Source organism: Vulpes lagopus, chromosome 8, assembly GCF_018345385.1.
Source record: "Vulpes lagopus strain Blue_001 chromosome 8, ASM1834538v1, whole genome shotgun sequence".
NCBI lineage: Eukaryota > Metazoa > Chordata > Mammalia > Carnivora > Canidae > Vulpes > Vulpes lagopus.
Genome location: NC_054831.1, coordinates 108,290,013 through 108,317,426, shown reverse-complemented (window position 1 = coordinate 108,317,426; position 27,414 = coordinate 108,290,013). Strand labels below are relative to the sequence as shown.

At 56.1% G+C, this 27,414-nt stretch overlaps 1 protein-coding gene across 1 annotated transcript in view; it reads left to right on the top strand.

Moving 5' to 3' along the window:
- The first annotated feature begins 691 nt into the window (after positions 1-691).
- CPNE2 (copine 2) overlaps positions 692-27,414 on the top strand; it is a 46,059-nt gene continuing 19,336 nt past the window's right edge. The window contains exons 1-10 of the mRNA XM_041767200.1: positions 692-918; positions 15,789-16,003; positions 18,393-18,572; positions 20,265-20,339; positions 22,101-22,172; positions 23,014-23,097; positions 23,380-23,469; positions 24,470-24,568; positions 25,327-25,413; positions 26,766-26,825. Coding sequence (XP_041623134.1) covers positions 15,824-16,003; positions 18,393-18,572; positions 20,265-20,339; positions 22,101-22,172; positions 23,014-23,097; positions 23,380-23,469; positions 24,470-24,568; positions 25,327-25,413; positions 26,766-26,825 — 927 coding nt within the window. The 5' untranslated portion in view covers positions 692-918; positions 15,789-15,823. The remainder of the gene's footprint in view (positions 919-15,788; positions 16,004-18,392; positions 18,573-20,264; positions 20,340-22,100; positions 22,173-23,013; positions 23,098-23,379; positions 23,470-24,469; positions 24,569-25,326; positions 25,414-26,765; positions 26,826-27,414) is intronic.

Below are 27,414 nucleotides of genomic sequence, written 5' to 3'. Positions count from 1 at the left end.
GCATTTCTTCAGAACTGGTGCTTCTTCTAGGGCAAAAGAAGGCCTTTGCAGGAAGAGGTGGGCTCGATGCCAGGGCCTCAAGGCCCCCCTTAATTATGCTCCCGCTACCTAGCTCCAGGCAGTGTTGAAACTGTCTTTATCTTATCATCTCTGTCAGAGAAATATGTGTCATCTTCCCAGTGTCTGGCGACTAGAAAATGCCGAGCTCTTTTACCATTGGGGGTGGGGGAGCACTGCGGTCCTAGAGCTGGTCAACACGGCCGAAGCTTGCCCTGTGCTTGCCCCCTGGGGTCCCCCAGGCCCCGGCGGAGCCCACCTTCGGGTCCCGCGTCCGCGGCCCGGAGCGCACGGTGCTCGGACCTCGGAGGCGCCCGCGGTTGCGGCGAGGCCCGCCGGGAGGGTGCGAAGCAGGGCGCCGGATCCGGGGTCCCAGCCTCGAGCGATCGGACCCTCGGATTCGGGCCTCGAGCGCTCGCACCCCGGGATCCCGGCCCCGAGCGCTCGGCCCGTGGCGCCGGGAGCCCCGAGCGCCAGGGCGCGCCAGCCGCGGGCTCGGAGCCGGGGCGGCGGGCGGGACAGCGCCTCCGCGCCGCCCGTGGAGCGCTCGCCCCGCCAGGAAGCGCCCGCCTCGCCGCCCCACTCCCTCCGCACCCCCGCCCCCTCTCGGCCGGAGGGAGGAGCCGGAGCCGCCGCCGCCGCCGCCGCCGCCGCCGCCGCCGCCGCCCGGGAGGAGCGCGGACCCCGAGCGGCCGGAGCGCACGCGAGCTGGCGAGGGCCGCGCGGGCAGCACCCTGAGCCCGTCCCGCGCCCGCGGCCCCGCCGAGCAGAGGAGCGCCCCGGGATGCCCCGGCGGCCCGGAGCGCGGGCAGCGGCAGAGGCGGCGGCGCCGTGAGGGCGGCGGCGCCCGCGGGACCCGCGGTGAGTGGGGCCCGGGCGGCCCGGGGCGGGCGGGGCGGGCGGGGCGCGCTGGCGCGAGCGCTAAGTTGGCCTCGGGGCTCGGCTTCGGGCGCCGGTGGCGGGCTGGGAGGAAGCGGGGTCCCGCCGCGGGGCCGTGGCGCCCGAGCCCCCGCCCGAGCCCCCGCCCCCGCCCCCGCCCCCGCGCGCCCCCAGCGGGGTGACTCAGCTGCGACCCGGCCACGCGGGGGCGCTCCGGCTGCGCCCCGACCGCCGGGGGCAGAGCGGGGAGGGGGCGGGAGCAGGGGGGCGCCCCGCGGGGTGCGAGCCCAGCCGGTGGGGGACTCGCCCGCCTTCCCCGCAGGGAGCCTGGGGGCGTGCGGGAGGTAGAGCCTCCGCCACCGTCGGAGCTGCCGGAGACTTGAGGTCGGGCTGGCTCGGGCCCCGCACCCTGCTTTCACCCCCCAGGATCCCCGCCGCCGCCCACAGCCTGGGAGCCAGCTCCCAGCCCTGGAAGAGGGAGCGGAGCCGGGCAGCTTCCCAGAAGTCGAAGAGTGTTTGCAAACTAGTTTTTTCGCCAAAGCTGTCTGGCACCTGTGTGGTTAAGGGGGTGGGGTGGGGGGGCCAAGGGGAGAAAGAAAGAGCAGGAAGAGCTCCTGCTTCCTTTGCGTTCCGAGAATAGAGGCGCCTTACCCCCTCGTCGCACCCGCCGGATTCCCCAGCCCCGCCCTCCGCCCTCCTCGGACAAGCCCCTCGGAGAGGCTCCTTCGAAGGGGGCCGTGATGTGCGCAGGATCACAAGTGGGGCTGCACCCCAGAGCTCTGGTAGCCAGTTGAGGGCTCGTCCTGCTGCCTGTGATTCTCCCAGCCCCGTTATGTATCCGGGGAAGTGACACCGGCAAGGCATCTGGGAGAATTAAGAGCGGCCTTTGTTGTTTTTGCCTGCCTCCGGGTGTGGGCTGTCACCCATGGGTGGAAGGCTTTTTCCATTCCTTGGGGCACCCACGGCTTCAGTAATGGGAGGAGGAACCCCTTTGTAACCCTCAGCAGCTGCAGCCTGCCGGTGACCAGTCTCACCGAGCAGCTTTGGGAGACCTGGGTGGGAACCGGTGGGCTGGGGGCCACTCCAACCCCCTGAGCCTCCCACTGCTTATCTGTAAAATGGGCTAATCATCAAGGACTTGTGTGCCTGGAAGCTGGACACAAACAGAAAGGAGCGGCTTTATTGCAATCCCTCTGGCGTAGGGCCTGGTGTGCTCTGGTCCTGCCCCAGGGAGTCAACATAGCTGGCCACGGTGGGAGGGGTCACCCAGGCCGGTTTCTCCATGGAAAGAACCAGGGACCGAGAATGTTGACGCTTGGATCCTCCTTGCCCCCTGCCACTTCCTGTCTGTGTGCTTTCTGGCTCGCTGGGCTCGGACGGAGGTTTTCCATCTGTAAAATGAAGCAAACTATGCCACGTTCCAGCTTATAGTGTTGCTGGGAGGCTGGAACTGGGGGACGTGGGTTCTGCAAAGTGGGGTGCACTGTGTGAATGCCATGTGCAGTGTTTCAAAGTAACCCTCCCTTCCTGGGGGCTGTGAAAATTTAAAACTCAGGGACGGGAGGGCCAGGGATACAGCGTCAGTTTCTACACCTGACGAGGTGAGAACAATACTTTATATACCTTTATAATCTTTTAGGGTAATTGTGTATTTATTTCAAGGTAGCTGCGAGAATTGAATTGGGTGATAAAGGGCTCACGTGCCAGCATTGTGACTGGTCAACTGAAAAGCCCCAATCTCTGTTGACTGTCAGTATCATTATTCCTGGGAATATCCATAAGCCCCCAAACCCAAGGAGTGTACTGAGGATGCCTTCTGGGATTTTCTCAGGCCAAACTGCTCCTCCCCCCTCTCCTGCCTCCTCCCTGGAGAGAGGAGCCTCAGAAGCCAAGTGTCAGACTTCTGAGCCGTTCAAAGTACAGAGTCCCAAGTGGGAAGGAGGATACCAAGAGGGATAGTGGATCCGATGGTTGCTCCCATTCCTGCACCTTGGGCTGGCCTCGCAGGGCTCTAAGGAGTGACAGAAAACAGAGGAACATTCTCTGAGAATTCCTTCACTCCTGTCGGAGCCGGAGCCGGGAGCAAGGTTTCCTACTGAGAAGCCCCCAGCCCAGGGGCAGGGTCCCATCTGCCTGATGGAAGATCCCTACCCCCCAAACCCTTACAGGGGCTGCTGGATCAGGGGCAGTCATTTCAGGAATCCAGCCTCCTCTCCTTTGGAGAATTGGCCTCAGAAATGGGGCAGGATCCTCTTCCCCTGCCCAGCCCCTGCCTCCCACAGGACACAGGATGGACTCTTTGGGAGCCAGGAGGCTGGGTCACCCTAGGATCTGGGCAAGCAGCAAATGAAGAAAAAGATGATCCTGTCCCATCCCCACTGTGCAGAGGGAGATTAGGGGGGCCTCAGGGGAGTCATGGCCTCCTAAGGTCCTGCACTGCCTAAGAAGTGGGTGGGGTTGCCTCCTCGTTCTCGGCCCAGTGCCCTCTCCCCTCTGTGAGCCACCCGGCCTCTGCTCCCACTGCGGGGTCAAGTGGACTTGTTCCTCCACTGGCTTTCTGGGGTTTGAGATGAGGCTAATTAGCGGCTAATTGCGCACTCATTGGGTATCACCTTGCCTGATTTTCTCAGGGCAGAAGCCACCTTCTGCGGTCATCTTATTTATTCATTTGTGTTTCAGCTTATTATCTGCCCCTCTCCCCAAAGAGTGGCCGCCCCCCAGATGGGTGAGGCCCGTGTCCACCTTGTTCGGGCCCTTCCCCACCCTGAGAGAGGCGCTCGGCAAGTGTCAGATGAATGGCTGGGTCTGCCCCGCCTGGTAGCCTCCTGTTAAAGGGGTCTGTGATGTTGGCTGATGGAGGCCGAACGAGTCATGACTTGCCCTCCTGGGTCTCTGGGAGGCATCCCTGCTCACCTGCTGAGGGCCGGGGGACATCACAGTGCAGCGGGCTCGCTGATGGAGGAGGGAGAGGCACGTGTCTGCAGAGGGTGCGATTAGCCTGGCTCTGGAGGGCTGGGGGCTGGAGGAGGCAGAGGTGGTGGCTGCTACTATTGGCTGCCCACCCAGGGCGCCAAGGTGTGCAGGGAGAGTCACCCTGTCCCCGTGTGACCTGGGCCTTGGCTCTTAACCCCTCTGACCTCAGTTTCTTTGTCTAGGAGATGGGAATCCTTACCAGGAGCTCTCCCCACTGCTTTCCTCCTGGGATTCTTCAGGCAGCTTTGAAAGGGCCTGTAGGGCAGCCCCGGTGGTGCAGCGGTTTAGCGCCACCTGCAGCCCAGGGCGAGATCTTGGAGACCGTGGATCGAGTCCCACGTCAGGCTTTCTGCATGGAGCCTGCTTCTCCCTCTGCCTGTGTCTCTGCTTCTCTCTCTCTGTGTCTCTATGAATAAATAAATAAAATCGTTTTTAAAAAAATGAAAGGGCCTGTAAGCCAAAGAGGGCCATGTATCAGTGTGATTCGTCTTCCACCTGTGGCTTTGGGTCCCACCTCTCATTCATTGTGCGGCCACCTGGTTGTCACTCAACAACGTTTATTGAGCAGCTCCTCTGGGCCAGGATGTGCTGAAGTGGGGGTACTACCGTGGAGCACAGAGTGGAATGGGGGGTCAGAGAGGGGTTCACAAATGACAAGGAGGCAGGAAGACATCAGATAGAAAAATACCTCAAAGAGAATAAAGCAAGATGAAGTGAGTGTGATTGCAGGGTGCTGTGCGGAGGTCAGGGAGGCCTCTCAAGGAAGAGGCCGTGACATTCGAGCAGACATGCTAGTCCATGGCATTGGTCTGTGGTTCATGGCTGTATCCCAGCTGTCCTGGTGCCCAGCACGTGCTCAGTGGATATTTTTAAATGAAAGAGGGAGGCATGCCCTACACCGAGGAAACAGCACACACAAAGGCCCTGAGGTAGGAACATGCCTAGTGTATTCCAAGAGCCCTCTGTCCCCATTGGTGACTCTTCTGTCTTGCTGGGAGCTAGGGGCATCTGGCTTGCCTGCTGTGACCTGGCTGTCCCCTCACTATGATGTAGAAGAGAGTGTGCTCAGCTCCCAGCAGAGGACGCCATCTGACCCCTACCTCCTTTGGGACCCCAGCCATCTTTCCAAGTCACCCTTGTGGTCCCTCAGGAGGGTGTGCTTTGTACCGTGGGCACAGGGAGCCCAGCTGCCGAGCGTCACACTCTGATTTGACGGATGACCTTGGGTAGTATATTAGTTTTCTCGGGCTGCTATGACAAAGGACTCGAAACCGGGCAACCCACAACCACAGAAATATATTCTGTTTTGGAGGCTGGAAGTCCAAATTTGAGCTGTTGGCAGAGCTGTGCTCCTCTAAAGGCTCTAGGGTAGGGCACTTCCTTGCCTCTTCCAGCTCCTGGGAGCTGTGGCAGCATCACTCCACTCTCTGCCTGCTTCCCTTGGAGTCGTCGTCGTCCTCCTCGGGAGGACACCAGTCCTATCGGATTAAGAAGAGCCCCTCCTACTCCCATCTGACCTCATTTTAGCTACTTAGTCTGTAGCCACTGTCTTTCCAGATAAGATCACATTCTGAGGTAAGGGGTTGGGGTGAGGATTTCAACTTAGCCTTTGGGGGAACGTAATTCAACCTCTAGCAGGCAGTTTACATAACCTCTCTGTGCCTCGGTGCTCCGATCTGTAAAATGGAGTGCCTGTAAGAGGGCACACATCCTGGGATTGCAGGGAGGCCTCAGTGGAATGCTGTAACTCAGGACAGGGCCAGGCACACTCAGCCCGTGCTACTTTTCCTTCTTCTCAGGGAGGACTTCCTGGGAGCTGGGACCCAGAGCCTAAGGGCAGATGGTGATGTCCTTGCTAAGGAGGGCGTGGGCCTGAAGTTGCACCTGCTCTCTGGCTCGGAGAGGCCCCTCCCCACTGTCTGGTGAGGGTGGCCCTTCATTGTGGCAGGGTGTGGGCTGGGCAGCATGCTAGAAGCCGTCCACAAAGAGTGGGGAGAGCCCCGCCTGCAGAGGGGTGTGAGCAGCGGTGCCTGGCCACCCACCAGGTGAGAGAACCCATGAGGGGATTCGGTACTGGGTGAGCCCAGAGGACTTTCAACGTCCATCAGCTCAGAGATTCTGGGTGGGAGCCTGGGCGGAGGCCCAGAGCCCCCCAGGGAAGACTGAGGGGTGGCTGTAGGCTCCTCAAGGCTGGAAGGAGCCCAAGCCCTTCATGGGCAGGGAAACTGAGGCACAGAGAGAGGAAGGCACTTGCAAGAGTTCATATACTTTTAGGGGCCCCTGTCTCTAGTCTTGCCATGGTAATCCCCAGGTGAGCATGGGCACCACAGGGCTGCTTCCGTCCCTGAGGCTACCCCCTCCGAATGAAGCTAGGTTGGGATGACTTTGGCCGGTGGCCACCATCACCATGCCCTCCATCCTCCATTAGCTTGATCCACCACCACCATCCCCGCCCCCTAGCTCGGCCAGGCCCACTCCTGAGATCCCTGAAGTACTCTCTGCATCCCAGAGTACATCTACACCCATCCCCTGTCGTGATCCCTGGGAGGCAGAGGGCAGGCCATCTCCTGCTCCACTTTGCAGATGAAGGAGCTGAGGCCTGGGTGGGGCGGGGGCGTGGATGGAGGCCACCTGGTGGCCTGCTGCACCAGTGAGTGACAGGCTGGGGAAACACACGCCAAGGCCTAGGACCAAGGTTGAGCTGAAGCAGGGAGGCCCTCTTCCCCAGGGGCCAGAACTTGGTGATTGGAGGTGGGGGTGGGAGGGCTGCAGAGAACAGCCTCCCTCTGGGTGTGGTCTGGTAGAAGCTGGGGGCCTCAGGGGGAGTCAGACCCCTGCTGCAGCTCCCTCGCTGTGCTGTCTGAGGCTATATTTATCCCCATAATGGCCTGGCTGCCTGTCGGGAGTGCGGGAGTGTGGCGCCTTAGCCAAGGTAGAGAAGTGATTGGTGTGAGATGCCACCCCACCCCGCAAGAGCCCAGCCCCCTCTCTGGGGACTGCGTGCCGCCTGGGCCTGTAGGGAGGGCCCGGGCCTGTGAGCAGCTCTGGGATGGATCCCTTCCCAGAGAACCTGGGCTATGGCTGGGGTTGGCGTGTGCCAGGAAGGTGGGACCAGATGCACTCCAAAGCCTTTCAGCTGGGAAATGCAGAGGATTCCTGATTCTGAAATCCCGGAATTCACCAACCCCGGAGTTCTGAGAACCTGTCATCCCCTTTACCTTTCCACACTTTCAACAAAGGATGGTGACATTTCCTAAGCCAGTGCTTACCATTACGGGATGGTGACAATATTAGTGCCTCCCCCTCAAGTTGCTCAAGAGGGGCTTTGTAAAGGGGTCCCTGAGTTTTGGGGTTTACAACGTTTCATCGAAGTGTAAAATGTACAAACACGGAGCAGGTGTCCCACATGTACAGCTCAGGGACAGTCCATAAACCAAAGTGTTGGGCACCAGGAGCCAAAACAAAGGAACAGAAACGGGACCATCTCCAGAGCCCCCTGGTGCCCCTCTTCAGGTCACAAGCACCCCTCTTCCACCTGTCCCACCACTCTCCTGACTCCCAACAGCATAGACCTGAATTACTCCCTATAAACAAAACCCAACAGGACTGTGTACTCCTTTATGTCTGGCTGTCTCCATTCAGTACATCCATGAGCCCCATATCCTCGGCACTTCTTGTGCTACCTTCTTGCTCTCAGCAGTATAATAATCCATGGTATGGGTGTTCACATTTCCTTATCCCTTCTCTCGACAACCAGGATTCAGGGCATATCCAGTCTGGGGCTACTATAAATAGTGCTGCCATGAGAGTCATCCTGGAGGAAGGGGGGGTCTTTTGGTGACCATATGTGCATGTTTCTGCTGAGCATCGCCAAGTCATTATAGGGGATGCATCTATTTAGCTTATGTAGACTCTGCTAAACATTCCTCCAAAGTGATTGTACCAGTCTACACTCCCACTGGCAGGCAGCATGAGAGTACCAGGTGCTCCACACCCTTATCAGCACTTGGTATTGTCAGTTTTTTTAGTTTTGGCCATCCTGGGGGTGGCCGTGGGGGGTGGGGGGGCACAGTGGGTGGTATTGACAGCATTTGGCTTGGCTGAGCTGAGTTTGAAAAATGAAAGAGCGAAGTAAACAAAGGGTACTCCAGGTAGATGGAACAGCATATGCGAAATGATGGAGGCACACAGAAGTATTGCTGGAACTCTGTGCCGTGGACAGTGTAGCTGGAGCCAAAAGTGTGAGGGCAGAGTCAGGGAGCTTAGGTGTTGTCCTGAGAACAGTCTGGAGCCACAGAGGGGTTTTTCTCAGTTCAAGCTAGCACCTACAGTGTGTCAGATATTTTGTACTTTCCTTTAGATGAATAAGAAAACTAAGACCCAAAAGGACCAAAGGACTTAACCAGAGTCATCTTAGCAGAGGCTCTGGAATACAAACCCTGCAAGCCTCAGTTTGCTCATCTGAAGAATGAGGGTGGTGCTAATATCTCGCTCAAGAAGTCCATGATGTGCTCAGCACAGGGCCTGGGGGGAGGCATTATTATTACTCTCAGTTTATTACTATTTCTCCATCAGCACAGCCACACCCGCCTCCTCTCTCCCCTTCCAGCAGACAGAGTGGGAGTAGGGCCACCTAACTCCCACATTTAGGAAGAGCTGGCCCAGAACTGCAGCCCCAGCACCCTGTTTTCCTGCCCCAAGCAGGTCTCCTAAGGGGCTGAAGTTTGTGGTGATGGTTAATTTTATGTGTCAACTTGGCGAGGCTATGGTGACCAGTTTGGTTAAACACCAGTCTAATGTTGCTGTGTAGTTATTTTTTAGGTGTGATTAACATTTAAATCAGGAGACTTTTGTTAAAGCAGATTACCCTCCATTATGTGGGTCAGCCTCATCCAAACAATTGAAGGCCTTTTATAAAAGCAAAGAGTAGGGTTTCTTCAAGAAGGAATTCAGCCCCAAGACTACAACATAGGGGGGGTGCCCAGCTGGCAGCTGGCTCTGTTGGTAGAACATGCAACTCCTGATCTTGGGTCGTGAGTTCAAGTCCCACGTTGGGGGTAGTCTTTATTTAAACAAAACAAAACAAAACGCAACATAGAAATCTTGCCTGGTTCTAGCCTGCCTGGTCTGCTCTGTGGATTTTGGACTCAAGACTGCCACGTCACCTCTGACCTGAGTTTCTAGCCTTCCGTCTTGTCTTACAGATTTAGCATTTGCCAGCCCCCACAACTGTATGAGCCAATTCTTTAAAAAAATATATCTTTCTCTATATATAGCTATCCTATTGATTGACTTTTCTCTGGGGAAGCCTCACACAGTTGCCATTTGTCTTCCTGGACCATCTCATCTAGGAAATGGGGCAAAGGAGGCAACTTAGATCTGGACATAGTCAAGACATGATCTGACCCCAGAAGTTCAGTCAGTGTAACCCTCAGGGCCAACGGGGACCAGGCACCTGGCCATGGTTACCCGCTAGATCGAACGTTGCAAACTCAGAGATCTGCGGAGACCTGGCCGGGAACAGTCCTGGTATGAGGACCAAATAGGACATCTGCCTCATTATGGGCTAAACCAGAGCCATCCCTGTCACGTGGTTGGCCCTTAGGTGGCCATACCGCGACCTTGGATCTAGGAGCTCAGAGCTCAAAGTGTGGTCTCAGATGGGCAGCCTCAGCATCCTAGGGGCTTGTTAGAAATGCAGACATTGAGATGTGTCCCTAGACCTGCTGAATCAGAATCTGCATTTTAGCAAGATGCCCCACCTAGCCACCCCACTGGTACTTGTGTATACTTTAGCGCACCGCAGAATCACCAGGAGGGCTTGTTAAAACACAGCTTGCTAAATGCTGCTCTGGGGATTCTGACAAAGCAGGCCTGGTGGGGCCCAGGATGCTGCATTTCTGACAAGCTCCCAGGAGATGCTGAGGTGGCCCACCTGGGAAACACATGTGGAGCCGAGACCATCTAGGGCCTAGGGCCACCACCTCTGGAGCCTCTGCTATCAATGATGAGACCCCACGGAGCGGGATTCACTGACCCTGAGGGATGCACCTTGTGGCATCTGAATCCACTATCCCCTCCCTGGCCCCCCATCCACCACCTTGCTCTTCACTGGCATCCCAGCACTGTGTCTTCCAGTTTGAGAAGGGGAGCCTAGAGCCGTGTTAATCAACCAGTTTTAACTCTTTGCCCCTTTTCCGTAATCCATAAACTTCACACATCTCCCGAGGTTTCTATCTGCGCCACCTGCCCCCTGGCATCAAGAATTGCTGATAAGGGAGGCCTGGTGGCTCAGCGGTTGAGCATCTGCCTTTGGCCCAGGGCATGATCCTGGAGTCCCGGGATCGTGTCCCACATCGGACTCCCTGCATGGAGCCTGCTTCTCCCTCTGCCTGTGTCTCTGCCTCTCTCTCTGTGTCTCATGAATAAATAAATATAATCTTAAAAAAGAAAAAGATTTAAAAAAAAATAATTGCTGATAATAGGGGATCCCTGGGTGGCTCAGTGGTTTAGTGCCTGCCTTCAGCCCAGGGCCTGATCCTGGAGACCTGGGATCGAGTCCCACATTGGGTTCCCTGCATAGAGCCTGCTTCTCCCTCTGCCTGTGTCTTTGCCTCTCTCTCTGTGTGTGTCTCTCATGAATAAATAAATAAAATCTTTAAAAAATTAAAAAAAAAGAATTGCTGATAATAGCACCAGCTACACGCTGTCATTCTAAGTGCCCTACTTCACTTAATCCTCACAATACCCCATGAGAGCACTCTCAATATCATCGTTTCATAGAGGGGGACACTGAGACCAGACAGATTAAGTCACTTGCCCAAGGTCACACAGTGGGTAAATGGCAGAGCCAGGGAATCAAAAGTTGGGCATTCTGAGGCCTAGGTCTGTGCTCTTATTGTTGCCGGCACTGATCAGAAGACTGACCCCTGACCTTGTTACTACCATTGACCAGACTTTGTAGAGCATTATTTTCTGTAGTGGGCATTGAAAACTGAATTTCTTTCTTCATCTTCTAAATATCAGGTTGAGGGGCACCTGGGTGGCTCAGTAGATGAAGCATCTGCCTTCGGCTTGGGTCATGATCCCAGAGTCCTGGGATCAAGCCTTCTTCTCCCTCCTCCCTGCTTGTGCTCTCGCCATCTCTGTCTCTCTCAAATAAATAAATAAAATCTTTAAATAAATAAATACATAAATACACAAATAAATATCAAGTTGAGCACGCTTTTTCAAGTGGCACGTGCTGCCCCTCCTGAAGTCCTGATAGGCCATCCCATTGTTACACTCCTCCATACTCCCCACCAGCTGAGAATCTCTGGAGTGGGGGGCTGCTGCCTCCTTGGGCACCTCAGCCCTGCCCTTTGCTTCCTTTTCCGTCTTTTCCCCAGCAGGCTCCCAGGTGTTCTGCTTAGCTCAGCCATCTGCCTCCCCGACCCTGTTGCTCATCTCCCCGTGCCTGCCTCTCTTGGTGTCTCCCTGTCACTGCTCATCTCTGAGTCAGGAACCCTCCTGGTTGGGCATGACCTTCCTGTAGTGAGTGGGGTGCCCACAGCCCAGCTCCTGGACCCTTAGCCACCGTGGCCAATAGTGGGTGGAAGGATGGAGTCAAGCAGTCAGGCCTTTGGCCTCAGCATCATCCTTCCCTGTTTTAGAGAAGCCACCACCCCTCCTGGGCTGTTTCCACCTTTGTGGAGTGGGACATGAGGCCCTCTCCTGCTGCCCTCCTGGAGTGATCATGAGGGTCCAGGGTGTGAGTGATGGCTTTGTGATCTCTGTGATGTGTATCGGGAAGAGGTCATTGTGATTTCTCTGAGGCTAGAGATTAAAGAGTCTGTTTCACTTGGTACATACTTATTCAGTACTCAGTATGTGCAGATGCTGCCCGAGGTGCTGGGGAAGCCGTGGTGATCCCTCCCACATGGAAGTTACATTCTAGGGAGGCAGATAGACAAATGGTCACATAAAGTGACCGTATACTGCAGTGATCTGTGAAGGGAACAGCGTGGGGCTGAGCCGGAAATTACATTAGCTCTGGTGAACTGGGGATGGCCTCCGACAACCAAGACCCACCCTGTGAAGAAAAGCAGTTCTGGCAGAGGGAATAGCAAATACAAAGGCCCTGAGGTAGGAGAAAGGCTGACATGTTTGCAGAGCACGAGAAGGCCAGTGTAGCTGGGGTGGGGCAGGGCAGGAAGGGGGGAGGATGGCATGAGATGGGGTCAGGCCAAACAGGGCCCTAGAAGCCCTGGGAGAATTGGGGTTTTTTGTGGCCTGAGAGGGGAAGCCACTGGAAGACTTTCAGGTGCTGGTGGCATCTGATTTGCATGTATAAAAACTCCCTCTGGCTCTGGGTTGCTCAGAGTTGTCATGGGCCAGTGCCTGGCTGGACACAAGACAGTGGTGGTCTGGCTGGGCCAATGCAGTGGAAGTGAGGCTGTAAGGAGATTGCTCCATGCATTGTGGAGGTGGAATCTACAGCAGCGGTGGGATATATGGGGGGTGAAGGAAAGAGAGGTCAAGGATGATGGGTTCCTAGGTTTCTGGTTAAACCGCTAATGTCCCAGACCTGTGGTTCAGCACCAGAGTCCCCAGAGCCTATCCTGTCTTGCCTGAAGGGCAAGATGAATTAGGAGCTGGGGGCAGTGGACCCTGTGGGGGCTGAAGCCGCGGTGTCTTATTCATCGCTCTTCCTTGCAGGGTACTCTGGGAGTGTTTGTAGAACGAATGGATGAGAATTCTCAAGCCCTACCCTCTCTTTGCTTTGTAAAAGGGACTATTGGTTTTGTATCCCCACCTTCCAGCTCTTTCCCTGGGGATCTGGTCACCCTAGAAGACCTGTGCCCATGTGGGCCAAGAGTCAGGACCATGTGGGCCAAGAGTCAGGATCATCTGCGCGCAGGCCCAGGCTCCCCCATGCATCCTCTCCAGCCCTAACCTCAAATTACCTGTGGTGCGGGTGATGGGTACTGTATTAAGGAGGTTTCCGTTTGGCCCAGATGCGCATGGCAGGCCCAACCCTCCCTTAATGACACCTTGCCCGCCTGCCCTCCTGCTGGAGTAGGAGGGGAGGGGGCCCGGCCCCAGCATAAGCTGTGATTTCTTTTTCCATTGCGTCAGGCCTCAGGGTCCGGCCTGCCTGCCCGCTGCCGGGCTGGCACAGAGGGGCTCGCTGTGACCCTAGCCGGCCCCAACTCCGGACATCATGTGCTCCCCATTTCGGGGATCCAGAAACTTCCAGCCAGAGGGTGAGTTGGGGATGGGGACCCTGGCCCGAGCTGGGAGGGGAGTGCCCCTCCCCGGCCCACCTATTGCTTGCTCTAGCTAGGGCCTGTTTGCTACACCAGGTGGAGTCGCCACAGGCTCGGAGGAGCTCAGCCAGCCTGACCCTCCCCCTCCCCTGTGGCCAGGCCAGAGCCAGTGTGGGGTAGGAGGACAGCGTGGTAGCACTGAATGTGGGGGAGGCCAGGGCAGGGGAGAAGCAGGCCCGAGGTGTGCCTGCGTGCCTTGGCCTCTGTTGGCGTGGGGCTTGTGTGCATGTGTGTGTATGTGATCATACACAGGCGTGTGCACACACGAGGAACTACCTGATGCCCCTCAGGGGGAAAGCAGATACCTCTGACTTGGCAGCAGGGGGAATGGTGGTCTTGTTGGCACCTAGCATGTCATGAAGGGGGCTCCATGATGTGGAGAGGAGGCGGGTAAGCTGGAACCCATGCCCTCAGCGATGACCTCGGAGGTGTAGACTGTGTAACTTCAGCCGTGATGACTCCCCCAGGCCCCGACTAGCAGCCCTCCTTCCCTGGCTAGAGGCACAGATTGGCCTGGGGAGCCCGGAGAGCCAGCTTACACACCCAGCCTCTGTGGCTCCTTGGCCATGAGACCTTGGGCAGGGGACTTCACCCTCTGGGCCTGTTTCCTCATCTGTAAAATGGGGGTGACCGTTGTGACCCACCCCACTCCGGGTGGTTGTGAGCATCAGCAGGCAATCTCTCGGCCAAATGGCAAGGTGTCCCATTGGACATCCCTGTACCCCCACCCAGCCCACCCCTGCCCTCCCAGCTGGGTCAAGGATTTGCCCTCCCCTCCCCCATGTGGAGGGCTACCCACCTGCACCCAGGGAGTGATTGCAGTTTCCCCAGCCCTTCCTGTAGAAACTGATTTTTACACGACAAAAAGAATTCCTGCAGGCAAATTGCAGTGCTGTCCTGCTGCTGTGGGCTCGTGTGATGATGATGAGGTTGTAGGGACAGATGGGGTGGGGACTGAACACTGGCTGTGTCACTGTCCAGATCCTCTCCTGCCAGGCACGCCGAGAGTGCGCTATGTCTGGACGGGGAGAGGGGCCTCTGGCGCCAGCCCCACACTTGCCCAGGCCTCGTACAGACTGGGGCCTCTGTCTGCCCAGCCAGAGGTTGGCTGGTGCTCAGGGAGTGGGCTGCAGTGGGGGTCAGAGGGAGAAGGGTGAGCCCAGCTTTGCCACTGTGCCTTGGTCCCTCCTGCCTGGCTGACAGCTGCCTCCTTGCCAGCCTCCCTGCTGCCTCCCCTAGCCTGACATCCCCTTCTCCCCACAGGGGCCAGAGTCAGCCTTCAAAACACTAATCAGATTATGTCACCCCTCTGCTCGAAACCCTTCAGGGTTTCCATCACTTTAAGCCTCCCAGGACTGGCTGCTGTCAGCTAGACTGTGAGAGCTGAGACTGGGCAGCCCTCTGCCTACAGGATCCCCATCCAGGCCCGGTTCCTGGGACCTAGTAGATGCTCAGTAAACACTCTATGTAGAGTGAATGAGTGAGCCTCGGCATCCTCATCTGGAAAACAGGGCGATGTTAGTACCTGCCCCACAAGACCCAGTGAGGATTAGCAAATCACATGCTCAGCTCCTAGCTAGTGCTCATAAACACAGTAGGTTGGATTCGTGTCCCCTCAGGGAACAGCCTGGGGGGCAGTGCAGGACTGGTCACCCACTCAGCAGTGAGAGGGTGAAATATTAGTCAAGGAGCTGGACTCATCCACACAGTGACAAGATCTGTGTGAACTACACATGAGCTGGTGGAAATAAGACCTGACCACAGGAGTCTGGGAGGGCTGTATCATGATGTCTCATGGGCAGATGGGAAAACTGAGGCACAGAGAGCCAGAGGACTTGTTATGGGTGGAGCCCAGAGCCCCCCTCTACCCCCGAGATGGGTTTCTCAGCACTTGTTCCAGATGAACACCTTGCACTTGGAAGAAAACAGAACTGCTTAAAATAAGCAAATGCCAGTAATTAGCTGTGACAGTGGAAGGGGTACATAAGGCCCTGTCCGTGGTAACTGAGGGAAGTCATGTGCGAGTGAAAGAGTAAATTCTGTGTTGAGGAAAATGACCAAGTCAGACAGAATCTGAGCAACGTGGAGGGTCTGTCCATTCACCAATATATATGCTCATCTTATTCAACAAGCATACATCAGGTGCCTTCTTGTGTGTGTCTCTGTCACTGTGCTGAGGCTCAGGATACACAAGATGAACAAGACTGCAATGAACAAAGGCAAATTTTGGATAAGTTATCAGGAGTGAGCTTCCTTAGTGGCCAAAGCAAAGAGGGAGACTTGAGCTATTATAAGCTCCACCATAGCCAAAATGTTAATCGCCCAGAAGCCCAGGTTGTCCTGGCAAAATGAATGTCTTAGATGCCCAGGTCCACTGTGATCTGTTGCTAATCTGACTTGCGTGGGTCTCATAGATAAAGATTGATCAACGCAGATAATAACTGCAAACTAAACATGCCTACCAGAGACTCAGTTTTCTTCATCCTCCTGTTGTCAAGCTTTTGCTTTTGTTATCCTGCTGTAAACACAGCTGTCATTCCATCTCTCTGACCCCCACTTCTGTCCCCCTAGACTGCCAGGAACTGCTGCCACCACCACCAACTCCCATGGCCTACATCCCTAGTGGGGGCACCCCGGCAGTGGGGGCAGCCCCCATCGGGTCCCAGTATTGCGTGTGCAAGGTGGAGCTGTCCGTGAGTGGCCAGAACCTGCTGGACCGGGATGTGACCTCCAAGTCTGACCCGTTCTGTGTCCTCTTTACAGAGAACGATGGCAGGTGGATTGAGGTGAGGCCCCTCCATGTGCATCTGGGGTAGGTGGAGGGCCGCTCAGTTGCTGGGGAGGGACTCTCACTGGATCCTAGGACTTCCAGGTTTTGCCGTTGGAGGGAGTTGGAGGATGGGACAGGGGTTACTTAGAAGATTATTGCTTTTAAAATTAAATTTTAAAGGGCACCTGGCTGGCTCAGTCAATAGAACATGTGATTCTTGATCTCAGTGTAGTGAGTTCAATCACCACATTGGGTGTGGAACCTACTTACAAAAAATACATTTTATTTAAAATGTTTTTAGGGGCACCTGGCTGGCTCAGTCAGAGGAGCATATGGCTCTTGATCTTGGGTTTGTGTGTTCAAGCCCCCTGTGAGATATAGAGATTATTTAAAATTTTTTAAAAACTTGAAAAAATCAATAAAATGTTTGTATATTACTACTTAAAATAATGATATTCATATTCAAGTTATTATAATTCAGAGATTTATATTATATTTTATATTGCAATATTTTAAATTACTATAATACATAAAAACCTTAGATATTAGTTTTACAAAATGCTTCCATTTTTAAAATAACTTTCCACATTTATTCCTAAGTGAAAGAACAGTCAGTGAAGAGCAAACAGAGAAATGCGGAATCCAGGCTTTGGTCCCAGAGCTGGAGCAAGACGCAGGTCTGTTGCTCCCTGCTGTGTGGCCTTGGGCAGGTGGCTGCCCCTCTCTGAGCCTGTCTCTTCATCTGTGAAATGAAGATATCCTTCCCCTGCCTACCTTGCCCCAGAGCCCCAGTACTGGGGAGGTGGACAGTGCTAAGGACTTCTGAGCTAGAAGACTTCAACCTGAGGGCTGGGGAGAGATGCAGCTTGAGGAAGGATTTTGAGAAATCCAAACCGTTAACATTTTCAAGTTTTAAAAGTTGCTTTGTTTTTGTTTTAAAAGGGGTCTTTGTTCATTGTAGTAAAGTAAGTCTCAAAGAAAATGTACTCTATTGTTTTTGATTACTTTCAATTATAAACAGAGCCAAATCAGATAATACATAGTTTCCATTGAGAAGCTTTGCCAAGAATGTTAAAATTTAGAAAAAACAGACCTAAAGAAAACAGAACAGTGGGACTTGTATTCAGGGAGAACCACTGTTGACAGTTTGGTATCTGGCCTTTGAGATAGTTGTATATGCGTGTAAAATTTCCAAAATATGTATCTATTTTGAATAGTTATTCAGCTGAGCCACAGTGGGCATCCCCAGTGAACATACTGTGGTTTACTAAGTTTCACAGGTGTTGGCTCCTTCTTAGGATGCCAAGGAAATGGTGCTGAGGTATTGACCCATTATACGGAGGGGAAAAGTAGGCCCAGAATGGGTAGGGACTCCCCCATGTCACCCATGGCAGCGCAGCCAGAAGTGGGAGGTGAAACATGGGGTCAGCCAAGGACTAAAACCAGCTTGTCTGGAGCATCCTAGTCCCCTCGGCCAAGTCTCTGGAGCCCCCACAAACCCTCAGAGAATGGTGTCCTCCCCACTACCCCTCACCCCCATGCATGGCACCCCCTACCCCGACCTCCCCCCGGACAATCTCTCTCTCACCCAGGCTGGCCACCCTCACTAAAAATAGCCCAGGGCCGAGACCTCTTTCATCCCTGCTGTTCCAGCCCTTGGAAATAGACTGGGTGGGAGGAAAAATCAACATAGCCCAGGCCCCAAAATAGACCATCACCCAGACTCGCGGTTTGGGGCCTCAATGTAGAGAGGCCAGGAGGCGGGGTTCTTGTCCCAGCCACACCGCTGACCCACACTAAAAGCCCTGACTTTACCCAGGCCTTGGTTTCCAAGAGGTGTGGGGGGGTGTTGGAGGTGGGGGATGTTGGGCTGTACAATGCCCAGATGCAAGCATCTGCCCCTATTTACCCCTCTTTATTTCCATCCTGTTTCTTAGTGGCCACATGAAATGGAGTTTGGAAAAAGAATTCTTCCAAGATAAAAAGGATAAAAACCTCTGGTAGTCAAATCCCTTCATTCTACAAAACTGGAAACTGAGGCCTTGATGGATAAAGGGATTTACCTTCTGTCACTTACATAGGTAGAGACACGGCTCGACCTCTTCCCCTGGCACCTGGTATGGAGCCAGGGCCAAAGAGTTCAGAGTGTCAGTGCTAGTAGACCTGGGTTCAAATCTTGACACTGCCCCTCTAGCTGTCAATCTTGGGTAAGTCCCTTACCCTCTCTGTGCCTCCATGTCCTCATCTGTGAGCTGGGAGTCATAGCTGCCTCAGCCACCCGGGTAACTGGCCATGAGTGCCTGGCACAGAGTAGGGTTGCAACAAGTTAGAATGATTTTGGGCAGACCGAGAAGGCCTGAACCGGCCACCTGACTCTGGCTCCTGTTTCCCTGCCCCTCTGCTAGTATGACAGGACAGAAACTGCTGTCAACAACCTCAACCCTGCATTCTCCAAGAAGTTCGTCCTCGATTACCACTTTGAGGAGGTGCAGAAGCTCAAGTTCGCCTTGTTTGACCAGGACAAGTCCAGCACACAGCTCGATGAGCACGATTTCCTGGGCCAGTTCTCCTGCAGCCTGGGCACGGTGAGCCTGGCCCCTCCAGGGGAACAAGAGCAAGGCAGTTTCCACCCCTGACATCACCTGCTGCTCCAAAGGACAGGGCAGTCCCTCCCTCGGAGCCAGTCTCTCCTGCTGCCTCCTGTCCCTAGCCCCATTTTCTCAGCTGGCTTCCAAGGTAGCATGGAAAATGCAGATCGCCTTGGGGGTGAGCAGGTACAAAAGCCAGTGAGCAGCCCAGTGGTTTGGGGCCAAACTCAAGAGTTCCCATCAGAAAGCACTGAACACAGTGCCAGCAGGCTGTGGTCACACAGGACTGGGGACCCCACGTAGCCAGAACTTCCGATTGTTAGAAGTAATCAGACATGGTCTTGACTTCCTGGGGGTATGAGCATCCATCTGACCAGCAACCCAGGTGCCCACGGGAGTCCGTTTTTCTGTCTGGCTTACTGGGTAAACTTGAGCAACTTCCTTTCTCTCCGTGGGCGACACTTCCCCATCCAGCCTGGTCCTTGGTGAGCGTCTGGAGTCGGGAGGTTGCAGGGCTAGGAGCCCCTCACGCAAGTTCCAACCATCCTCATGGCCCTATGGCCCTTATGGCCCTTATGGCCAAGTGCCCGCCCCCTTCGGGACCTCAGCCCAGTCCCCCAACCCCTATTTCACTCTGGGCTAATGATGACCACCTTGCCACGAGTGATGGTGGGGGAATCGTGCACGCTGAAGTGGCCCGGGCCTTCCAGAAGAAGGGATGGAACCCGCAAGGGGCAGCAGCTGTGAGGGAAGCGGGGTGTGTCCCCGGGGTTCCTACCCAGGAGTCCACGCCCACCAGGGGTAACGGGAGAGCGCCGCAGGGTGCGCCGGCAGCCCTGACCCCCGTGCCCCGCCGCCGCCCCGCGCCTGGGCGAGGTTGCGCAGGGGGTGGGGTGGGGGTCCCTGGCCTAGAGCCGAGGCGGGAGGAGCGGCACGTGCCCCAATCCCAGCCCGGCCGCCTCCGCACCTGCTCTCCCCGCGCCCTTTGGCGCCCCCAGTGGCCTCACCCGTAGAACAGGCGTCGAAGGCCACGGCGCACCGAGCAGGGGGTGACCGAGCAGGGGGTGACCGGCCCAGTGGGCTGGGGCGGAAAGCCGCGCAGACCCCCGCCAGCACTGGCACCCCCTTCCCCCGCCCAAGAGGCCCACGGAGAGCGTGGGGATGGGGTGTACAGAGGGGCGGAGGGCAGCTTTGCTCTCCCTGGCTGGATGGCGTTGAGGCTGAGCGCTGCCCGAATGGATTCCCTGTTCGGAGCATGAACATGTAATAGGAGTTCGGATTTGCTCTTCTCCATCAGGGATCACACCCTGCGGAGGGGGTGGGGTCTGTAGATGCCTTTAGGCGAGGCAGTGAGCGGGCCTGGCTCGCTGCAGGTGCCTCCGAAGGGGATCCTTGCCAGAGCCTTTGCTGGGGTGTACCCGGGTCGCAGGGAGTGGGGCTGCAGGGATTCGACCCCAGCTGTGAGCCCTCCAGCAAGTGTCCTGACGCCCCTGGGCGTCAGTCTCCTCGGCTGCCCAATGCAGTAAGCCACCTTGCTGGCCCCCTCCCGATGTGACAGTCACTCAGGGGGAGGTGTAGACGGTGGCCGCAGGAAGCCAGCCGCGTGCTCTGAGGGGTGCCCGTTGAGCATCTTTCCTCCCCACCAACCCTTAGCAGCGCCATTCTCTTCTCTCCCGCCCCCCTACCCAGATCGTCTCCAGCAAGAAGATCACTCGGCCGCTGCTGCTGATGAATGACAAGCCTGCAGGGAAGGGCTTGATTACGGTACCAGCCCCCTCCCTGCGCGCCGCACCCCTCCGCCTCTGCCCGCTGCCCTCCCCCATCAATGGGCTGCTTCCCTGGCAGATAATCACCAGCTTTGTTTGGAGTAAAAAGGCCCAACTTACAACTTAGCAACAGGTCTCTTAGCAACGGGCTCCTGGCTTTACATATGATGCACTGAGGGCCGCCAAGCTGGCAGTAGGGGGCTTGCCAGAGGCCCCTGTGGCCTCCTACCTCCGGGGCAGAGGGGTCCCCCACCCATCCCGTCCCGAAAGCCTCCCAGCACGCCCTCCCCTCCCGCCGGGCCTGCCCTCCCTAGGGGGGCTCGGAGAAGCGCCTTGCGGGTCTCTGTGTGTGGCTGCAGCGCGCAGTGATTCCAGCGATGCGCACTGATCCCAGCGATGCGCAGTGATCCCAGTGATGCGCACTGATCCCAGCCTTACGCAGGCCCTTTGCGCAGACCAGTCCTGGGTCCTCACAGTCTCCTGGAAGGGAGTGAAACCTGTTTTACACGTAAGGGACCTGGAGCCCAGAGACAAAGCACACTGGGGCAGTTAGGCTAATGAGGTTCCCTCCCGACTGTCCCCCTTCAGAGCCAGTATGACAGCTGAGGAACTGGCCAGCTGGAGGGAGGAGGGCCGAAGCTATATGTGCTCATTTATAGTCACACCCCTGCTCTGGAGCCTCCCTGCCTCCCCACTGCCTGTGGAGTTTACATTCAAGGCTGTGAGGAACCCCTCCTTGCTTTCCTTCAAGTATATACTATGGGCTCCATGCAAACTGAATTCTTAGCATCCCACTGTTCCTGCCACCTGGAATATTCTCTCCCAACCCCTCCCCCCACTTCTTGGGGTTCAGAACCTTGCCATCTATATACCTTCACTAGCCAGCTCCCCTCCATCTGGAAGCCAACCCAGCAGTTCCCTCTGCACCGCCCCCCTCCGCCCCCAGCCTGGTACACTGTTTCCCCTAGCATTGTGGTGGTGTGGCTCCAGACCTCGGCTTCTTCCTCTGTGCAATGAGGGCAGTAATAGGATCTCCCTTGCAAGGTTGTTGAGCAAGTCTGATGGAGGAAAGGAAGGGGAGCCTAGTGTCCAACCTGGCCTGTGTGTGGTTCTGGAAGGTCCAGTAGCTTGTGGGTGAGGTTGTCCAATAGGCGTGAGGTAAGAGGAACCCACCCCACATATGTTGCTGTTGGCCTGAGGGCTTTCCCTGCCCCTCTGTGGGGAGAGGAGAGAGAGAGAGAGAGGCCCAGAGAGGGCAAGGGTAGCCCCAGGGTCACTCAGCTGGTCCATCACTGGCTGGGATGGGCCATAAGGCCATGGCTGAGAGGAAAGGCATGGAGGGACAGATGACAAGGCAGCAGAGGAGCTCAGGTGACTCCTGCCCCTGCCCCGGGCTTCAGTTTCCCTAGCTACACAGTAAGGTTCCTGGAATGCCCAGTGTCTTGGCATTTTGAGGTAGCTATGGTCCCCAGGGCTCAAGACCACTCCTCATCTGGGGTTCCTCAAACGGCTTCCCCATCATGAGCAGTGCTGATTCCCCTTATTCAGATAGTTTACTTTGGTAGAAACGGAGGTTTTGAGAAGATGAGAGCCACAGGCAGGGTCGCGTGGTACTACCCCTCCTCTCTTTTCCCCTTCCCAGCCCTGGAGAGCTGACTCCTGAGTACCTGTGCTCACTCTGTCTGGCAGGATGCTGGGGGGTAGGGAGGGAGGGGGTCAGATGGGAGGTCCCGACCCTCACATTCCTCTGGCCTCACAGATTGCTGCCCAGGAGCTGTCTGATAACCAGGTCATCACACTGAGTCTGGCGGGCAGGAAGCTGGACAAGAAGGTAAGGCAGCCGAGAAGGGGGTTCTCCATCAGGGAGCAGTATCCCTCCCCCAGCCCAGGCTCGTGGGGCCCAGTCCTGCTGCTTCCGGCCATTACCTTCATCACGCCCCATCCAGGAAGCAGTCAGGCCACACCAAATTAGGACCTCTTTACCACTGAAGTAGTGAGTTTACCATTATTTAGAGGTGTTCAAGACGTAACTGGAAACCCCCTCCTGGGGACTCCCTATTTCACTCAGTGTCAATGCTAGAATCATTATAGTAACCTACAGGGCCCCACTGGATGTGTCCACAGTGCCCCCTCACCTCACTCCCACTACTCTTCCCACCATCATTCTGCCTCAGCCAAATTAGCCTCTTTGTTGTCGCAGGATTGCACCAAGCATCCTCCTGCCTCGGGACCTTTGCACTTGCTGTTCCCTCTGCCTGGGATGTTTTTTTCCCTGAATATTACCTGATACTTGTTTTAAAATGGATTTTTAAAGGATATCATATCCCTTCTGTGACATGCTCAGATAGTTGCAGTTTCTCAGATTCCCACGAAATAAATTAAAATCACATCCTGCTGCAGGAACTATCACCCTTTGAAGTCCTGCCCCATCTAAGTTATAATGCCTGCAGGCTCCAGGTCTCAGGGTCTCTGAGCACAGGCTTTGGTAACCCCAGGATGAGGTGGTTTCTCCTGAGGGAGCTGGTTGGCCCCAGGGGGCTGGCTCTGCTCGCAGCTCCCACTCCTGAGGCTGGATTGGGGAAGGCAGCTGGGTCCCCCACCACCACCACCACCTCTCGTCTGAATACGGCAGAGTTGTACCTTCCTCACACACATCCTCTTGCTTCCTCCAGGACCTCTTTGGAAAGTCAGACCCATTTCTTGAGTTCTATAAACCAGGAGACGATGGCAAGTGGATGCTGGTTCACAGGACTGAGGTGGGTACACAGGGCGCTGGGAGTCTCTAAGTCCGTGGGTCTGTAGTCCGGCTACCCCCATGTGTCAGGACGGGCTGTAAGGTCACAGCCACGCAGTGAACAGGCAAAGCCATGATGGTGCCTCAAGGCGCCGTCCCTCCCTGCCACGGGGATGCTCCCTTCCCTCCCAGAGGTGTGGCCGTGGGCCTCTGTACCTGCCACCCGCAAACCTGCAGGACTGGCCCAACCCAGAGCACTGCTGCCCTGGACCTGCCCTCACCCGTGGCTCTCGCTGTGCTGCAGGTGATCAAGTACACGCTGGACCCTGTGTGGAAACCGTTCACTGTGCCATTGGTGTCCCTGTGTGATGGGGACATGGAAAAGCCCATCCAGGTGAGGGGGCTCGGGGCCCTGCGCCCCACCCTGCCAGCTCCAGCCTCCTCGCTTACCCGCGGCTTTCTGGGGATGCCTTGGCAAAGCTCTTCCTTATTAAGATGGAAAAAGCAAACCTATGTAAGGGGAGAGGCGGGGACCTGGGCTCTCGTCTCACATGTCTGACCCCCTGAGCCATCTGGGCAGCTGTCTCCGTGAGCCCTTCTCTGAAACAGGAACAGAATGACTACCTGGTTCTTCCCAGAGGGCTGGGGTGCTGCCACTGAGGACAGCGAGTATGCAAGCACCTTGGAAGCGACCAAGTGTCACTGTGATGAGGACATTGGTTACTGGTCTCTACAAACCCTCAGTCCTCAGGGACCGTGTCTGATGCAGATGGGGGAGAGGAGATCAGTGAGGCCGGGGCAGAGATCCCTGAATGGGGTAGTAGGAAACCCGAATTCCAGTTCTGGGTCTCTTACTGCTGCTGTGAGACTTTGGGCAAGTCTTTCCCTCTTGAGCCTTAGTTTACCCATCAGTGGAATGGGTATGGTAATTCTTGCCTTCTTCCGAGAAGTGACAGCTCAATTAGAGGGCATGGAAAGCTGGGATTTTTTTGCGCCTATCTCAAGGAAGGTAACAATGTAGGGAAATGAAAGGCATGTCCAGAGTTGCCCTGTGGAACATCCCTAGGGAAGGCCCCTGGCCATGGCCCATGAAGGCAAGTGGGCCACAGCCCCAAACAGATGAGGAGCTGAGTGACAGGTGTGTGGGGAGTCAAGCTTCCTGCTCCAGAGTGTACAGCCTCCATTGCTGGGGTGTCCCTTTTCCCAGCAATCAGGGAAGGCTTCCTGCAGGAGGCAGTTCATGAGCTAACAGCATCATCCCAGCAAGGCAGATGCTGGGGATCAGGGGGAGGCACCAGCAAAAGGAAGATGTGGGATTTGCTCAGGCAACTGAGAGGGACTGAGAGCACCTCCTTGGGAGCTGCCCTGAGGTGACCTCACTGGACCCACCCCAGGTCATGTGTTACGACTATGACAATGACGGGGGCCATGACTTCATCGGCGAGTTCCAGACTTCGGTGTCGCAGATGTGTGAGGCTCGTGATGGCGTCCCGGTGAGATGGGCCCCATGCGTGTGACCCTGAAAGCTCAGCAGGGGACGAGTGGGGGACACAGGCTTAGGATTGGGCAGACTGGGGCCCAGATCCCACCTCTCTGGCTCTGTGGCCCTAATTAAGCAAGACTTCCGATTCCTCTGAGCCTATTTCCCCATCTGCCCAGTGGGACAGAGGAAGAGAGTGGGAGTCACATGAGATGATACTGGGGAAGGGCCTAGCACATGGTTAGCACTCAAGAGCTGTCCACTTAACTCAGCTCAAGAAGCCGGGCCCTGGGATCCCTGGGTGGCGCAGCGGTTTGGCGCCTGCCTTTGGCCCAGGGCGCGATCCTGGAGACCCGGGATCGAATCCCACATCGGGCTCCCGGTGCATGGAGCCTGCTTCTCCCTCTGCCTGTGTCTCTGCCTCTCTCTCTATCTCTCTGTGACTATCATAAATAAATAAATAATAAAAAAAAAATTTAAAAGAAGCCGGGCCCTGGGTGATGGTTCCAGGTATAGGAGTGGACATGATGTAGACGAGTCATCATCTGGGGTGGGGGGCAGATGCAGGTCCTCCTATGTCAGGCAAGCACAGCTTGGTGTGAGCTTGAAGTCACAGGAACCTTTTCTGGGTGTGGACATCCAGGAAGGCTTCCTGGAAGAGGCATGCTGCCCTCCAGTCAGCACTATGGAGGGGATCCTGGGGTCCAGGGTAGGGTCGGCCCCCATGGAAGGCCCGGGCTGAGCTTCTCTTTCTCTTCTCATGTTGTCCAGCTGGAGTTTGAGTGCATCAACCCCAAGAAGCAAAGGAAGAAGAAGAACTATAAAAACTCAGGCATCATTATCCTGTGCTCCTGCAAGGTGAGCCAGCAGGGTAGGCCCAGGCAGGGGCCTGGTTGGGGGTCACGCAGGGAGCTGTCCCCAACCGAAGGGATGGACAGAGCACTGGGTTTGGAGCCAGCAAGGCCTGGGTTCAAATCCTGGTTCTGCCATGTCCTGGCTTTGGGATCTTCTGAGCTTGACCTCTCTGGGCCTCGGTCTCCTCATCTGTAGAATGGGGATGTTCACAAGGTAAACCATGTGGCGGGTTCATTTCATATCACATTCCTGGGATGTAAGGAGCTCTGGGAGGGCACAAGATGACCTTCCAGGGCCTCTCCTCAGGGAAAGGAACCTGCTTCCCATGCTGGCAGCTTGCCCGTCACATGTCCGGCACCCCGGGGGCAGACGGACGCCCAGCAGGGGCCCTGCAACATCACTGAGGTGACTCCCGTGGTAGAGCTGGGGCCTCTGAGTCCCGGAAAGGGAGTGAGGGTCACACGAGCAGTGGCCAGGGCCGCCCTGGGTATCCGGCAGCCCGTTGTCTGCTGGAATCGGGCAGGATGTTAAGGCAATGAGAGCCCTGGCCGCCGGGCCTGAAGGTGCCCAGTGAGTCCTGGCACCCTCCCTGTGCCTCTGCGTCCTGGTCTGGAGGTCCTGCTGTCTGGCGGGGCTTCTATGACTGCTCGTTTAGTGTGGGACAGCGCAGAAGTGCTGGGTGAAAGCTAAGCCATCAGGTGGCAGCATCTTAGTGTGCAGTCCTTGAAAGTTTCTGGAACTTCTGTCATAGTCCCCTGCAGGATTTTTGCCACCTGCCTCACTTATTCCTTTTTTGTGATCAGCCCTTCTTTCCCCCATCCTTGGTTTTTTTCTCTTAGGTACGTTTATTTTGAAAGGAAACCCCCTTATAACTCCACCAAACTGGAAGGCCAGTACCCTTGGCCCAAAGGAGCAGAGACCATCACAACAAATGCGGGGTTTTAGCAGCTTTATTAATGTATAGCGGAAGCCCTTGAGCTGGCCGCCTCTGCTCGGAGTGCAGGGCCAGGGCTGGAGCGGGCCTAGGGACTGAACAGCAACACTGAGACTGTCTCTGCCATGTCGTTGGTGGATACAACTGACACCAGGCCCTGGGACCTGCTGGGAGACAGTGCATGCACGCGCGTGTGCGTGTGTGAGACCCACTGGACTGTTGCTCTGAGTGCTTTGTTACAGAGAGAGTGGGGCTTGGTCATAATCAGACTGGGGCTTCCCTTGGCCTCCTTGACTCGACTAAGGTTTCAGGGCCCAGAGCAATCAGTTCCCCAGAGGTCATTCCTGGGGACTGTGGGCAGGTAGAGGGCCAGCCATCCGGCACAGGGCAGGCACCCACCGACTCCGCTGACTCCTTCCAGATAAACCGGGACTACTCCTTCCTTGACTACATCCTGGGAGGTTGCCAGCTCATGTTCACGGTAAGGCTCTCCCCGCCGCCCTGCCACCCACTCCGGCAAGGATCCTCCCTAGGGGCCCGGGCCACTACTGCAGTACAGGGGTTCGGGACCAACTTCGGGAAGGGCTCCTCTGTGTCTGGCCCAGGGGAGAGAGCACAGGGTGCTGAGCCTAGTCGGGGCGTGGCTGCCTGCCCCCAGCAGATTGCTGGCTACAGCTCTGCAGAAAGCCAGATTCCCCCCTGCTGGTCAGACGGCCCTCCTGTCTCCTCTGCTGCCATCCTGTTTGCTCACTCAGTTCCATCCACAAGGGTGCTCACTGTCCCTCCAGGATTCCAAGCTCCCTTGCATCTGCTTTGTCTGGAATGCACCTTCTGGAAACTTCTCATGGCTGCTGCCCTGCCATCCTTCGGGCCATGGCATAGAGGTCTCCTCAGGGAGACCTCCCCTGGTGCCTCCTGTTTCTCCTTATCACTTCTCCTACTTTGCGATCTTCAGGGCACTTGCCACTCTGAAATTATTTAAATATCTTTCTCTTGTCCCTGTTTGTCTTCTGGGTGCAGAAGACTGTGAGTGCCCCAAGTGTGAGGACTTGTTTCTGTGCCAACCTCAG